Here is a 17,774-nt window from a genome sequence, read left to right as displayed (position 1 = left end):
CATTGTAATTCTGTCAGAGACAGCAAAGGACCTGGAAGAGGAATGGAATGGTCTTGAAAGGAAGATATAAAATGAACATCAATAAAAGCAAAACGAGGATAATGGAATGTAATCGAATTAAATCAGGTGATACTGAGGGAATTAGACTAGGAAATGAGACATTTAAAGTGGTAGATGAGTTTTACTATTTGGGGAGCAAAGTAACTGATGATGGCCAAAGTAAAGAGGATATAAAATGTAGACTGGCAATGGCAAGAAAGCGTTTCTGAAGAAGGGAAATTTGTTCACATCGAGTATAGATTTAAGAGTAAGGAAGTCTCTTCTGAAAATATTTGTGTAGAGTAAGGCCATGTATGGTAGTGAAAAATTGACGATAAATAGTTGAGACAAGAAGAGAATAGAGAGTCTTTCAGAATGTGGTGCTACAGAAGAATGCTGAAGATTAGATGGATAGATCACGTAACTAATGAAGAGGTACTGAATAGAATTGGGGAGAAGAGAAATTTGTGGCACAACTTGACTAGAAGAAGGGATCGGTTGGTAGGACATGTTCTGAGGCATCAAAGGATCACCAATTCATTATTGGAGGGCAGCGTGGAGGGTAAAAATCATAGAGGGAGACAAAGAGATGAATACACTAAGCAAATTCAGAAGGATGTAGGTTGCAGTAGGTACTGGGAGATGAAGCAGGGAAAATAAGGAAGAAGAGAAATATAAGGCATAGATCAGATCTATGTATTGGTAATTGGAATGTGAGATCCCTATATTGACCAGGAGCACTGAAAGTAATGCTGGATCAAATAATGAATCTGAAGCAAAGTATAATAGCACTACTAAAAATTAGATGGACAGGGCGTGGAGTTTTAGAGAAGAAAGAGGCAAGTATATTCTATAGCTGCAGTGAAAGAAATCATGAGCTGAGGAGAGGATTTGTTGTACACCATCAATTAAAGCACCAGGTAATGGGGTTTATACCCATTAGTCCAAGATTATCAACACTCAGGATAAAGGGGAAATTGTTTAACCATTCCATAATTAATCCCCATGCACCAGAAGTATCCGAAGAAGGAGAAGAGAAAGAAGTATTCTATGAATCTTGGGAAAGAGTATATGATGAGTGCCCAGGGCATGATATAACAGCTGGAGACCTAAATGCTCAGGTGGGAAAAGAACAGATTTATAGACCGATAATTGGCCCCCACAGCAAATGTGCAACACGTAATGAGAACGGAATGAGGCTTATACTGTTCGCAGCATCTAGAAATATGGTAATAGGATCAACACTGTTCCCACATAAAGAAATGCATAAGGGAACATGGAAATCACTGGATGGAAACACAATAAACCAGATCGACCATGTGTCGATAGATTTCAGACACAAATTGGACCTACTGGACGTGAGGAGTCTCCGAGGCCCAAACATAGATACACATCATTTTCTGGTATGGACATGGGTGAGGGCAAGGATGTCTAATGCAGCAAAAGCAGTCAGACGCAGGGCACAGAAATATAATATTACAACTTTAGAATTAGTGAAAGTTAGAGAATAGTATCAGGAGAAGATAACTTGGGTTCTGGAAAATGTTGGAGAATATAATAATATCGAAGATCAGTGGGAAGTGATAAAAAAGATGATGGGGACATCGGCAAGACTTGGAATTGGGACGAGACAAGTAAGACCATCATGGTTTGATACTGAATGTGAAATAGTAACTGAAAAAAAGAACAAAGCATATAGAAGGACACTGCGATCACACTGTACAAGGAGAATCGTAGAAGAAAAATGGGGGATTGAAAACAGGACTCGCCTAAGAAAAAAAGAGACAATGGATGAAAGCAAGTGTCAAAGAAATTGAGCTCATGAGAAGCAAAAATGAAATGAGAAAATTCTATAGAAAGGCGAATGTGGTGCAGAAGCCTTTTGGTAGTAAAACAAGCTTAATAAAAGATGAGACAGGGAATATTATAATAAGTGAAGAGAAGGGAATATGCGAAAGATGGTGCAGGTATCTTGATAGTCTCCTCAACCCTAGAATAACTATACCAGGGAATCCAACAGAAATGAATGGGGAAGAGGATCCAGACAACAATACCCCACCAAATACAGAAGTAGTGAAAACTGCTATGAAGAAATTGAAGGCAGAGAGCTGGAACGAAGCCTTCTGAGAATGGTCACCAGAATACGAGAAGAGGAGAAAATTCACCAACAGTGGAAAGAGGGTATCATATGTCCCATATATAAGAAAGGAGATAAGATGGAGTGTGGCAATTACAGAGGGATCACACTACTTAATTTGGGATATAAAATATTCTCTAATATACTATTCGACAGAATACTCCCTATCATACAGAGGGAGATGGGGCCATACCAATGCGGATTCCTTCCCAGGAAGTCAACTACAGATCAAATATTCACCTTAAGACAAATCCTGGAAAAACAAACAAATACGGGGTTGGCATGCATGACCTCTTTATAGATTTCAAACCAGCTTATGATAGCATAAATAGAGAGCAGTTATATCAAGCTCTAGATGAACTGGGAATCTCGAGTAAGTTGGTAAGGCTGGTGAAAATGACAATGAGTGAAACACAAGGTAGTGTAAGAATAGGAGGAATGGTGTCCAATGCATTGAATATTAAAAACGGAGTGCGACAAGGGGATGCATTGGCATGTCTTCTCTTTAATGCTGCCCTGGAGAAGGTGATGAGAAACGCAGATCTTCTGAATAGTGGAACGATCTTCTATAAATCAGTGCAGATACTGGCCAATGCGGATGACATAGATATAATAGCAAGAACTCAAAATGCAATGGAAGAGACATTTACAGCTCTCGAACAGGCTTGTAGGAACATGGGGTTGATCATTAACGTACAAGAAACAAAATATATGGCAGCTGGAAAAGCACATAGAGAAAAGATGCCAAATACAATAACAATGGGCAATTATACGTTTGATAGAGTTGAACATTTCAAGTACCTGGGCTCGACAGTTATGCATCTAAATGATACCTTATATGAAATTAAGCAGAGATTAATGCTAGCCAGTAGAGCCTATTTTGCCCTAACAAGACTTCTATCCTCAAGGTTCCTGACTCATACCACTAAATTAACTGTCTATAAATCTCTTATATGACCAGTGCTTACATAAGCCTCTGAAGCCTGGGCATTAACAGCTAAAGATATTAACACTGGATGCATTTGAAAGAATACTTAGAATAATTATCAGCCCAATCTGTGAAAGAGGAAGATGGAGGAGGAGATACAACCATAAGTTGCATATCATATATAAAGACCAACCCATCAGGAGGATAGTGGAAATCATCCAGACTGAGGTGGGCGGGACATGTGGCTCGCATGAATGTTACAGAAGTACCAAAAAAAATATTACAGGGAAAGCCAGGAGGGCAGAGAGGACATGGTCAACCAAGAGCCAGATGGAAAGATGCAGCAATCAAAGATCTTTAAGAAGATGGGCTATAGAAACTGGAGATTTTTGGTAAAGGACCGAGAGAAATGGAAGGAAAGTGAGGAAGAGGCAAAGGCTCATCATGAGCTGTAGTGCAAAGAAAGAAGAAGAAGACTGAATAGAATTGGGGAGAAGAGGAATTGGTGGCACAACTTGACAAGAAGAAGGGATTGGTTGGTAGGACATGTTCTGAGGTATCAAGGGATCACCAGTTTAATATTGGAGGGCAGTGTGGAGGGTAAAAATCATAGAGGGAGACCAAGAGGTGAATACACTAAGCAGATTCAGAAGGATGTAACTTGCTGTAGTTACTTGGAGATGTTGCTTGCACAGGACAGAGTAGCGTGGAGAGCTGCATCAAACCAGTCTCTGGACTGAAGACCACAAAAACAACATTCTTATTTGTATTTGCCGTCGGAGTTATCGGCCGTTTTAGCAAATGATGTGCAGGCTGTTGGCCGTGTTTTACTTTTTATATGTCGTACCCATATGGCGAAGTACATTTAATCTTTAGTTCAGGACCTCCATTTCTCTATGGCATATTTTATAGACCTTTCTCCTCCTTCCTGTTTTTAGCTGTCTTCTCTTCCATCAATTGGGATTTACATGTAGTCATTTTTCATTGCTCTCTTTGTCTTCGTGTTCTTCAGTCCTGACACGGGCATTTATTACCCTTGCTGTTTTTGCACCCTAAAACAAAACAAAACAAATGTCAGCCTGACAAGACTGCCAGTGCATTGTTGGGAGGTATAGCGTGTATTTGGGGGGGGGGGGGGGGAGGTGATGAGCAGGGGAGGGGGAAAGATGCACGTGGTCGGCACATAATGAGAGTGACGGCTTTTGAAAATGGAGGAGGTGATAGGACAGAGGGAGTGGGAAGTGATGGATGGAGGGTGTGGGGACAATAGTTTACCCCAGCTTGAGGCCAGGTTAATTTCAGCAGCAGAGAATGTGTTGTAAGGATAATGTCCATCTGAGCATTTCAGAAATGCTGGTGATATTGGGATGGATCCTGATGTCCCTAGTTCTGAAGCAGCCATTGCAAACAAGCATGTAATATTCAGCTGCATGTTGTGCCACAACGTGGTTTACTTTGCTCTTGGCCACAGTTTGGTGATGGTTGTTCATCCTAGTGGACGTCGGGTTGGTAGTCACACCAATATAAAAAGATATATAGTGGTTGCAGCTGAGCTTACATAACACATAGCTGCTTTCACAGGTGAGCCGACATTTGATGGGGGGTAAGATAAGCCTGTGACACGACTGGAATAGGAAGCACATGGTGGGTGTATTCGGCAGGTCATGCATCTGGGTCTTTCATGGACATGAGTTGCAGTGAATACCTGATCGAAAGTCTCTGAAATTGTCTGACTCATTCACCCATAAGCTCTGCCACAGTGATCCCATCCCTGAAATCCAACATAACCTCCAATCCCTGCTTAAGGCCTTATCCGTGCACATCCACCTTCTGCATGCTTGCCCAAAACTGGCAAACCTAACAACCTTGGATGCCCCACTGAACTGGTTATTGTGCTCCCTACTAAAAGAATTTCAAGCCTCATTAACAGACACCTCCAACCAGTTGCCCATAATCTAATCTCCCACGTCAAAGATACCAACCACATCCTTCACCAACTCTCCATCAATCCTAACCCTTTACTTCCTGGTTCCCTGTTGGTCACTCTTGATGCAATTTACTTATGCACCAACATCCCTCATGCCCATGGTCTAGCCACAATTGAACACAACCTTCCACAATATCCTTCAGACTCCAAATCCACTACCTCATTCCTCATACACAAAACTAACTTTATCCTATCCCACAGGTACTACTTCTTTGAAGGGATGATATATAAACACATCTGCAGCACAGTCATGGGCACCTAGCTGACACCCTCCTATGCCACTCTGTTTATGAGCCATCTATAGGAAACATTCCTAGCTTCCCAAAACCCCAAACTCCTGATGTGGTTCAGGTTCATTGATGATATCTTCATGATCTGGACTCAGGGCCAACACACCCTATCATCATTCCTTCACAAACTCAACACTTTCTCTCCCATCCGCTTCACCTGACCCTCCTTAACCAAACATGTTACATTCCTGGATGCCAACATCCTCCTTTCTGATGGCTCCATTCACATCTCCGCCCACATTAAACACATCAACCACCAATAGTACCTGTATTTTGACAACTGCTATTCCTTCCACACCAAAAAATACCTCTCATACAGCCTGGGGATAGTGTATCTGCAGTGACCAGTACTCCCTTTCCCAGTATGCTGAAAGCCTCACAGACCTTCACAGATTGGCACTATACTCTGGACCTAGTCTACAGATAGTTTTTCTGTGCTCTCCCCACACACCCCCAATTCTCCCACCAACCTCAAGAGCCAGCTACAAGAGAGTGCCCCCACCATCACCTAGTATCACCTTGGACTGTAATAACTGAACCACATCTTTTGTCATGGCTTTCTATCATTGTACCCTGAAATGAAGGATATCCTACCAAAGATGTTGCATTGCCCGTTAAACCTCCATAACACCCTAGTCCATCCCTATGCCACAGGGATCATATACCTGTAGAAGACCAAAGTGCAAGACCTGCCCAATCCATCCATCCAGCACTTCCTATTGCAGTCCTGTCACAGACTTATCTTACCACATCAAAGGCCAGGCCACCTGTGAAAGCAGCCATATCATATACTAGCTCTGCTGCAACAATTTCACAGCTTTTTATATTGGTATGACCACCAACCAGCTGTCCACTAGGTTAAATGGAATTAAATAAAATGCTAATCACAACAACGATAAATAGCTGCTCGCCATAAAGATGAGACAACGAAAAGACTGTTACACATTAAGCTTTCAGGCAAAGTCTTCATCAGAAAAGAAAAACACATATGCAAGTGCACCACACACACATGACTGCTACCTCTGGCTGACCTGCTTGCATTGTTGTATTGAATTATACTAAAAGATACAAGATTCTCAGATAGGTCTAGCCTGAGCAGCCAGAGATGGTGGTGATGTGTGGGTGAGATGTGCTTACTTGTGTGAATGTCTGTATGTGTTTTTCTTTTCTGATGAAGGCTTGATCAAAAGCGTAATGTGCAAGAATCTTTCAATCTATCTTTTCCATAATTGTTGATAAATAAAGATCAGAAAGCACTCCCCATGGCACAATATCTCTCCAAACCTGCTGAAAAGTTTTGTTGTGAAAAATATTCCACATATTTTAACGAGGAATAGATAGTGAGCAAAGGGCATTGAAAACATGATTATTTGTCAGTGCATTGCCTGTGTCCTGTCAGCAATTTAGTGAAATATGAAGTTTATTACAACTGCATTCACCATGTTATCAGCTTCCGAAGCTACAAAAAACACCAATTGTGCCAAGTTTTTGATACCACAATCATAAAATTGACAAGTCTGATTGTATAATTGTTTACATCACTGAAAAGAGTGCATTTCAGTGTACCAGAAACACCTATTTTCATTTTTGTGTTATTTCAGTTAAAGTGTGAAAAAAATTGCTTACGTTTTGGGACTTTATCAGTATGTTTAATTAAATACTATTTGCTAATTTAGTGGCCAAATATTTCTGTTCCCCGTTTCCTTTATGGAGTGAGTTTGGAAAATTATTACACTGAATTCTTCTAAAGAAGTTCAACATTTCAAGTGAGGTTACTGTCCAGCATTGTAATGTAGCCACTTGTCTTAGTTATATCAGCTGTGGATGTGTAAGATGATCAATTAAATCTTTGCAGTTTTGAAAATGTTCATGATATTTAGCTGTGTAGCAAGTTTGTAAAGATCTAAAAACTGTGAAAGGATTTTAAAAAAGCAGCTGCTTAATTGGTAAAGTAGTTTATACTTGGATGGAGCTGCACATACATGCATTCATCATGAAGCATTGCTCTTACACAAACATGAATTATTACAAAGATCAAGTTTTAACCATTTTGGCAAAAGAATCGTACAAATTGAAAATGTCTGTTTTCAGTTATTTTGTATGTCTGTCTGATCCAAAATCAGATCTGGAAGAGTGCCTGTCATCTAGAAAAGATTTCTCCTCAAAGAATATCCTACAGGTGACATTGATGGGACCAATATTACTGAAGGTGTTAACTGTTGCTGAAATATCGCCACTGATTTCAACCAAATGCTCCATGAGTGAAAAAGGCGATGCAAAGTGGAAGGTGTATCATATTGATGCAATAATTAAGAAAATTACAACAATTTGTGGACATAATTGCAGTGAGTTGGAGCAACTGAGTTCAAACACTTTCTTCAGAGTAGAGTCATCACTACATTGCTAAGCATCAAACTAAGAATTTGCAAGTGGTTAAGCTGGTTGTATTGATGTATTTTGCTGAAAACTTCTCCTTTATTGCTGAAAATACAGTTAGAGGACTTCACTGGGAAAGTAGCAAAGCAGATCTGTACCCTCTCTCATTAATTATTAGGATAATGACAGATTAAAAAGTATCAATTACTGCATAATCAGTGATTGCTTACAGTATGATACAGTTGTGGTGTGTCTCTCTTTGGTCACACTGATAAAATTAATTAGCACAGAAACTGAGTCATGCAGGGGTAGCTCAGATGTTAAGAGAATTGTAAAATAGTATGCTGCTTGATTTTTTTAATGTTGTTGTTGTTGTTGTTGTTGTTGTTGTTGTTTTCTTCAGTCCAAAGACTGGTTTGATGCAGCTCTCCATACTACTATATCCTGTGGAAGCCTCTTCATCTCCGAGAAACTATTGCAACCTATATCCTTCTGAATCTGCTTAATGTATTCATCTCTTGGTCTCCTCCTATGATTTTTTTACTCTCCAAGCTTCCCTCCAGTACTAAATTGTTGATCTCTTGATGCCTCAGAATTTGTCCTACCAGCTGATCCCTTCTTCTAGTCAGGTTGTGCCACAAATTTCTCTTGTCTCCAATTCTATTCAGTACCTCCTCGATAGTTATGTGATCTACCCATCCATTCCTTAGTATTCTTCTGTAGCACCACATTTCAAAAGCTTCTATTCCCTTCTTGTCTACACTGTTTATTATCCATGTTTCACTTCCATTCGTGGCTACTCTCCATACAAATACTTTCAGAAATGACTTAAATCTATACTTGAATGTTAACAAATTTTTGTTCTTCAGAAATGCTTTTCTTGCCATAACCAGTCTACATTTTGTATCCTCTCTACTTCGCCCATCATCAGTTATTTTGCTCCTCAAATAGAAAACACATCTACTACTTTAAGTGTCTCATTTCCTAATCTAATTCCCTCAGTATCACCTGATTTAATTCGACTACATTCCATTATCCTCATTTTGAGGACACTGTCCATTCTGTTCAACTGCTCTTTGAAGTTCTTTGCTGTCTCTGACAGAATTACAATGTCATTGGCAAACCTCAGAGTTTTTAGTTCTTCTCCATGGACTTTAATTCCTACTCCTAATTTTTCTTTTGTTTCCTTTACTGCTTGCTCAGTATACAGATTGAATACCATGAGGGAAACGTTACAATCCTGTCTCCCTCCCTTCTCAACTACTGCTTCGTTTTTGTGTCCCTCGACTCTTGTAACTGCCATCTGGTTTCTGTACAAATTGTAAATAGTCTTTCACTCCCTGTATTTTAACCCTGCCACCTTTAGAGTCGGAGAGAGAATATTCCAGTCAACATTGTCAAAAGCTTTCTCTAAGTCCACAAATGCCATAAACGTAGGTTTGGCTTTCCTTAACCTATCTTCTGTTACAAGTTGTAGGTTTGGTATTGCCTTGCATGTTCCTGCATTTCTCCGGAATCCAAACTGATCTTCCCCATGGCTGGCTTCTATCAGTTTTTCCATTCTTCTGTAAAGGGGAACTGTGACTTATTAAACTGATAGTTCAGTAATTTTCACACCTTTAACACCTACTTTCTTTGGAATTGGTATTATTATATTCTTCTAGAAGTCTAAGGGTATTTCACCTGTCTCATACATCTTGCTTATCAGATGAGAGAGTTTTCTCATGGCTGGCTCTCCAAAGGCTATCAGTAACCCTAAGGGAATGTTGTCTCTTCCCAGAGTCTTGTTTCGACTTAGGTCTTTCAGAGCTTTGTCAAATTCTTCACGCAGTATCATATCTCCCTTCTCATCTTCATCTATGTCCTCTTCTATTTCCATAATATTTCCCTCAAGTACACCTCTCTTACATAGACCCTCTATATACCCCTTCCACTTTTCTACTTTCCCTTCTGTGATTATTTTAGTGTATAAGCTTATTTCAAATTTATTGCCTTAATCAGAACATGTCTTGATGTTGTAGATGCACATATGTCAACTTTGATTTGAACCATTATTGCTTTCTGTAGTTGTGGTTGTAATATTATTTTCAGCAACGTTTCAAATTTGCTTGATAATTTCCTATTGAACATATATTCCAATACTTTTTTACTATCAGACAGTTATTGAATTCAAGTTTGTTATTCAGTTGTTTACTCGGGTATATAAAATGAAATGCATCGTCTCAGAAATAAAGTACATTTGCTATTTTAGTGATGGTTCTGCTGCTATATATAGACATTTTTGAGAAGTTTCTTTATCTTTGCTATCATCAAAGGGATTTTTAACATCAGTGCATAATAGATGTTTTTTACAATCTATGGCGAAGCACTACATGATGAGATTGGAGGCACAGTTAATGGTGAGCAGTAAGAGGTAGCCTTCTTCAAAAGCTAGTAGAAAACCAAATTTTAATGCTGGGTGATTTATTCAAATTGCACAGAATATTTTCCTGGCACTGAATTTATTTGTATCAAAAATTAGTGAAAAAACAGATCATCATTGGGAAAAGTAATTTGAAAATGGATCTGCTGTTTATGGTACAAGGAATCTCCACCTTCTTTTGCCAACTGATGAGACAGGGCTTCTGATTAGCAGTGTACCAAATGACAGAGGATCCTTTGTGACCAATGCAGGCCAGTGTACAAATACGACATATAGGTATGTTGACACTGCTGAATTCCAGTCTAATCAGTATGTTGCTTGTGTATACAAGGGAATATGGTGGATTAGAAATATCAGTGAATTTTCAAATGAAGGCAGAGATGCACTAACCAACTTTGTGCTTGCTTATGGAGCTGCTCAATCCTCCTTGTGGCCTTCTAAGAAGAGATGTTTGTGGATTAAAGAGTAGATAATCTCAGTAATTCCAACTCACAAAGTGCAACTAGGATTTGCCAGCAGCAAATGTTAAAAATATCAGCAACAAATTCTGAACACTGAACTGAATTATAAAGAATTATGGTTTGTAAACGAGAAACAGTCACAAGTGTGGCTTGGGAACTATAAGATGCTCATGTTATGGCTTTGGAACCTTGAATAAAGATTTACACCCACTAGTGACTTTGTTTGCTGTTGGGTGTGGCATATTTTCTCATTTACACAATACACCATCTGCTGCCATGTCCACCATGATACAAAGTTCTTGATGTAGAGACACATATTTGCTTACAGGTGGTATGATCACATTCACATATTCTCTCAATGCAAACTCCAGCATAAGTACAGAACTTGTGGCCTGCTGTCTAAAGAACTGCAACTTTTAACAGTCAATAAATGCTTTGAAAGTGGTTACCATTTATAGTATGCTTGCCCGTTCTGCACATTTCACCATTAATGTGAGGTTTTGAATTAAGACTAGCAGCTAAACGTAATTCCGCTCACTGCTACAGCTGAATTAAGAGATATCAAGATGGATGGGTGCAAATCTCTTCCCCTCCAGAATGAGTGTTCACATTCTCTGCCATGACTGGCTGGAACATACTGTAACCAATCAGCATCACAGTTTACCACAGACAGAATGGTTATTTCCCTCTTCAACCAATCTCCAACTCCAAATTTACTTCAATCAGTTTCCAAACAAAATATTTCCTGAAAATCAAATAAACTGAAAATAAACTCTTCACTAGTCTTCAGAATGCAAGTAAAGATTTTGCTTCTGCAATCCCTAACTGGCTTCTTTCAACACATTGTACCTTGTAGATGACGCACTGATCTATATGATTCACTCTCTCATTCAGAATTAAGGGAATGGAAATGAAGTCCCATGCTTCTTGACAGAGTGTAGGGAATGATGTGGAAGACCCACACCGCTGTATGGGCAAGGTCCTAATGGAGGTGGTTTGCTGTTGCCTTCCTCCAACCATAGTGGGGATTTAATGATGATGATGAAGATGACAAACCACTACCACCCAGTCATTGTGGGGTGCTGCATTCACATCGTCACTTATTTTGTCAGTGTAACAAATAAAAATAGTTGTCATACAACTGAAAATAGTAATTACTGTTTGGAAACTGAAATTTACTGTTCTAGACATAATACGGTTTAATAAACTATTTAGCTACAAAATGTTTTCAAGTCATCCAATACATATTAAGATGTCCATTTGTTGTTTTCAATAGGAAGGTATAAAATTTGTTTTCAGGTAATTTTAATATCTCCAAAATTATTTTAATGAAAATAATCAATTATTGAAAATGTAATTGTATTGATAAAAATCTATTTACCAAGTGGTGGCAGGAGAACAAACATGTAAAACGTGTTAAAGTTTGCAAGCTTTTGGAGCCAGTGGCTCCTTCTGGTAGAAGGAAGAGGGCTGAAGATAAAAGACTCAACATGGTTTAGGAAAAGGGGTAGAGTTTGGAAAAGTTGTCCACAATCCCAGGTCAGGGGAGGCTTGCTGGAAGGTATGCATTGATTGTTGGGGGACTGCACTGGACAGCATTTGAAAACCTGGTAGCCTAAAGGTGGAAGACGGAAATTACTGCCAAAACAACATGCACGAGTTAATAATAGCGAAAAGCTAAGAGCATTGTATATGACAGAGGCAGGGGCAGGGGAGGGGGAGGGGGCTGAAAAATAGACTGTTCAGAAAATGAAAGATGTGGAAAACTAAAAAGGAGTTAAGAAATGCTGAGATCCACCTGACCTTAATTTGCATTAGTTTCTTCAGAATCAGCATTTCTTCACAGTAACTGTTCTCTTTCTTCACTCCCTTTTGTTTTTCTACATCTTTCATTTTCTGAACTGTCTATTATTTTTCGCTGTCCCCCCCCCCCCCCCCCTTTCCACCCCCTTCCACCTCACACACATACAATGCACTTAGCTTTTTCGCTCTTATTAACTCATGCACAATGTTTTGGCAATGATCTATCTTCCACCTTTAAGTTCTCAGGTTTTCAAATCTTGTAGTTCACAACAATCAGTCTGTCCTCCTTATCCCTTCTCATCCCTTCTCCTGCCACCACTTGGTGAGTAATTTTTTATCTATCCAATTACATTATATTTCCAATATTAATTTAAGTAAGATACTGAAATTGGTTTTACAGTTAACTATTGTCATTTTGAAAGGTTATATGAAATTTCATCCTGATTGATGTGTTGTAAATGACAAACTGCCTGTTGGCTTCTGTCTCGAGTTCTTCGGCTGACTGGAAGCTGAAGCTTTGACAATGTCAGCCACTCATGCTGACAAAACATCAGAAAAATCATCCGACAAACGTTGGCTAAAGAATCTGAGGTAGAAGTCAATGTGCAGTTTGTTAACAAGCAGCTACAAAAGCCTTAACAATTTTTTACTGTAAATGACTTCATTAATTCATAGGTCGATGAGTAATTAAAACAATCTGTAAAGTTTAAGTGCATGGATCGGCCTGCAACCACAAGTGATAAGAGACAACAGGTGGTAACATTTCCCAGCATGGGGACTCATTCAATAGACAAATCTTACAGCTATCCTAATCATCAATGCATAGTGCTATGCCACAGTGTTTCTGATAAGCTTTTCAGTTGTGTAAATGATTATAAAATCAGAGGTGTCAATTTTAAGATATGGTGTCTAGTATAAGCTAAATATTGTACATTTGGTATGTTTGGTAACTTTGGAGGCTGCTAACATAGTGAATACAATTGTAAGAAAGTTCACAATTCATTAAATTGCTGACTGGTCCACAGACAACACACTGACAAATGATCACATTTCCAGTGCTCTTTACTCAGTGCACATTACTTGTTACAATGTGTGGAAAATTTCTCACAGCACAACTTAAGTGCCATAGAACTGATTTCTAATCTTCATTTAGATTATTTCCGATTTCTGCACAAAACATTGTCAGGACATTAATTTGGATGATCCTAGCTCTGTCATGTAAGGAACAATGACTTGCAAAGTTGAGAATTATATTGCATACTTCAATTTTAGAAGAATTTCAAATAGCTCTAGTACTCACAACATGTGACAGATGGAGCTGAAACTTGGCTAAAATTCATTCAGGTCCATTAGATACATTCTTTACAGATTTAAATTTGGTCAAAAATGTGAGGGGGAGGGGAGAGGAGAATCTTGCAGACTCTGTTATTTGACACAGAATGACCCCCAAAGTAACAAGCAGTGTATTCATTGCATGTATGCAACACAATTAGTCAGTATCAGAGGCAATGCAACAATTATTTCTATGGCAGAAAATTAACACTTTGCCATCCGCACGTCTCATACAAATTTATTCGCTTGGCACTGGCAGCGCTAATTCGGATTACTTGGATTATCACCAGCCTTTCTTGATGTTATTGGGAGATTATAAATTGTTAAGTTTTTCCAATCTCATCATTAGTTCTTATAAGTTCTCAATGCTGTTCCCCTACTTTCATGAAATTTTGAAGATATACATACGTAAATAAATACAAAATTTCTTTGTTTCATATATTTGTTTATTTGCATTGTCTTTGGTACTTAGTATTTCTCTTTCATATGATATGCAGCAAAACAGTCTCCAAGATGTAGTACAACTCCACAAGACTTGCACATTAAGTTTGTTGTTCTTTTTTTTGTTTTTTGAACGTACATGGCAGTTCCTTTATTTTTGTTTATTCGTTTTGGAAATACATAGCCTATTAGTTGGTGTTGCTTTATGTGACGGGAAAGTCTGTCAACCGGATCATGATGAGATGTACGTGATGTAGTGGCAACCTCCAAGTTTTGCTCCGCGCATTCGTTGTAAATAATCGTATCATCTCTCTCGTCTGCCATGATAAAAGGGCACAAGTACTTATAAAAGCAAAAAACTTGTTGATGTGTGTAACCTATTGTTACCTAAACAAAACACCAACAGAATAAAAAAGATATTAAAATGCTGTAGCCGGCCACTGTGCGATATGCTCATGACATCACTGTGGTGTCGCCGGCCACTGAGTGATACTATGCACACGACACCACTGTGGTGTTGCCAGCTGTTGACCGCTATTTCACGCAAGACACGACTGTGGTGTCGCTGGATCGCAGAGTGTTAATAATGAGGTCTTGCATAAATCCTGAAAATTTTTCAAACAATGTTTCACGATGTTTAATGAGCCAGTTTGGCTCTTCTTCCTTGTTGGGGAAATGTTAAAGGCTTGTGCCCCAGCTGTGACTGTGGGTAGTTCTGAAAATACATGGAAATTATTGTAGCACATAATTACTTTTAGATTGCACATTAACATACAGAAATTAATCAACTCACTGTAAAATATACTACACAGTGTTTAATTTTGCATTTTAATCTTACATTCCAGCATGTCTGGAGCTCGCATAACGTTACATCTAGTTCATGCACTAAAGCCTGGTCAAAAAGGAGTTGCATCAATATGTAATGGAGGTGGTGGAGCTTCTTCAATTTTAATTGAGAAACTATAATTGCAGAGATATGAGGAAGATTGAAGAAAAAAGGAAACTAAAGAGTAATTAAGAGGAATTTATTCAGTTATCATTTTTATGCACAAGAATTACAGAGAAGGTCCAAAATTTTTAATTTTTTTGTGTCATTTTAATCACATCATTAATTTTAAGTGTTACTTTACAAAATGTACAAAGTATTATCTTTGCTAATTATCTCTCAGCACCATATTTGACCGAACCAGGTGAAAGGCAAAGTCTGTCAAGTCAATTGTAAACTGTATTTTCACCTGTGGATTCAGTTTTGCCTTATTCTTTATTATAACAAAATAGTTTATAATTCTTTCAACTTGGTAAAGAGTCCTCTCTTGCAACATTGTTTGAAGCTAATGTAAAAGAGCAGTCAAGTCAAATTAAAGAGATTGTGATACAACTGGTACACCAGCTTTCACATTTATCTTCGACTGCATTACTTTTGGAGGTATTGTACTAAGTTTGTATGAGCTACTGTTTTTTGTCTTGTGTTTCATTCTTATTAAAAGATGTGTACAACTTATAATGAAGACTGAACTGTTTTAGATGTAATGTAAATGTACAGTACTAAATCCAGCTACCTGTTCTTGTTATAATTTTTATTATTTTTGTACTATTAGATGTTTTTGCGTATGTAAGGAAGCATGTTTAAAATACAATAAAAATGATTATTCTTTTATTGCCTTTTTGTATTTAAAGATACAGCGTAAGTCCCTTCTGTCTTTTGTTTGTAATACGTATTCACTGTTAACATTAAAATTCTGCTGATCTTATGTCTGCTTTGCTGTGGGCTCTTCAAAATACATCAGAATTAAATTAACCTCTTTGTGCCTGAATAAATTTCTTCATGGAGGAAAAAAGATTGAAAAATTATGTCCCTTTAGAAGTATCCAAAACACTCAGGACATGGCAGCACATGTAAGAAGTGTTGGTAGCTTCATGTAGAATCTGCACCTACCAGCACTGGCACTCAAAAACAGTTAACATTAGTTTGTAGCGTCACACTGGTGTGATGCGAATTCACGACACTGGCATTAAGAGGTTAATTCTGACAATGCACTTTGATGGTTCTCTGATTCCCTCTTATATGAATTAAGTGATAGAAGAGTAATGAGCCTATCAAAAATTGCCAATTCCCTGCACCACAAATTACGACGACATCCTATGTAGTGAATTGCACACAGTAACATGCACATTCGTCAGAAAATTAAATCATTTTTCCGTATAAAAAAAGGAAAAAAATGGCAGGAGGACACACTATGCTTTTATTAAAGGTATTTTCTTTTCCTCTTTAGCGATGACTATGAAACATTTGGAAATCCGTTCCTTTAGCCTAGTGGTTTCATCTGTGGCAATATATTTAATCTTGTGTTCTCTTCATTGTACCTAAGTCTTGTAGGAGCAGTTAGGCTTGACCTCTCTTTTATTACTGTAAATCATATGAGTTAACATTTATTATTGTTCACAACCATGATTCAAAGTCTAAAAGTGGAAAACAATTTTTTTAACCTTAGGGGGGAACTAGCTATTTATTAGAAACAGTTCTTAAAATGGGAAGAAAAATTGCAGGTGTTAATGTGTGTGTGTGTGTGTGTGTGTGTGTGTGTGTGTGTGTGTGTGTGTGTGTGTATTTGTTGAGAGAGGGGTGGGGGGGGTTATTAGTCATAGTACTGTTGGTGGTGGTGGTGGTGGTGGTGGTGGTGGTGGTGGTGGTGGCGGTAATAAGTAGCCACATATGAATGAATAACATCAATAACTTTCTTTTATTACTTGCTTCATAACTGTGAAATGTACTAGTGCTTACTCTCAGTGTTTGCTGAAGTCACATAAAAATATTGGAGCAGACACTGTGTAATGTTGCCTCTCCCATCCCCTCCTGTACACTTCTTTCTCTCTTCTTATTTCAGATGTGAGAGATATAGTTCTTGGAGCTTATTCTCTTGACAAATTTCTGTTTGTGTGTATTCCACATTTCCTCAATTCCTCAAGTGGAGGTACACTACTGAGAAAAAATAGCAAACATGTTGTGTACTGTTCACTATAATGGATGTTGTGTAGTAACTTAAGGTGTGTCTGAAAAATATTGTTTACAATGCATTTTGATAAGATTTCTAAAGCCACTCTGAAAAAAGAAAGAGAATGTGAGCACCCATCAGAGTTACTATACGGTTTATGTAATGTAAGTCTAATTGTGCGCTTTCATTAAATGTGTGTAGACCACTATAAAATTAATGTAAATAAATGACACTACACACACAAAAGGGGGGAGGGAGGGGGGGGGGGGCAACAGCCCAAGTACCTATCTCACTGAGTGGTAAGTAGCTGAACTTATTTACTCATTACTTTCTTTATTCATTTACATATAGATCTGTGACCTTTAATTACATTACAGCAGCCTATCATCTGGTACCAAACACGAACAACTACAGTTCTGACACACACTTTTTTCACACTTTGGTGAAATTAAGAACACTTTGATGGACAGCAAATACCAGGAATTTAATTAATGCTAACTTTCACAAGGAGCTAGTGATGAACAGGCTACTCCAAGACAAGTAATAGTAGTAATAATAATAATAA

The 17,774-nt window shown here is 38.3% G+C and overlaps 1 protein-coding gene across 1 annotated transcript in view; it reads left to right on the top strand.

The window, feature by feature from the left end:
* Positions 1-15,873, top strand: part of LOC126161317 (acetyl-CoA acetyltransferase, mitochondrial) — a 115,747-nt gene extending 99,874 nt beyond the window's left edge. Inside the window, exon 9 of the mRNA XM_049917068.1 lies at positions 15,062-15,873. Within this exon, the coding sequence (XP_049773025.1) occupies positions 15,062-15,182 (121 nt within the window). The 3' untranslated portion in view covers positions 15,183-15,873. The remainder of the gene's footprint in view (positions 1-15,061) is intronic.
* Positions 15,874-17,774: the final 1,901 nt, after the last annotated feature.

This window comes from Schistocerca cancellata, chromosome 2, assembly GCF_023864275.1.
Source record: "Schistocerca cancellata isolate TAMUIC-IGC-003103 chromosome 2, iqSchCanc2.1, whole genome shotgun sequence".
Taxonomy (NCBI): domain Eukaryota; kingdom Metazoa; phylum Arthropoda; class Insecta; order Orthoptera; family Acrididae; genus Schistocerca; species Schistocerca cancellata.
The sequence above is the reverse complement of the archived record's forward strand: the minus strand, read 5'-3'. Positions and strand labels throughout refer to the sequence as shown.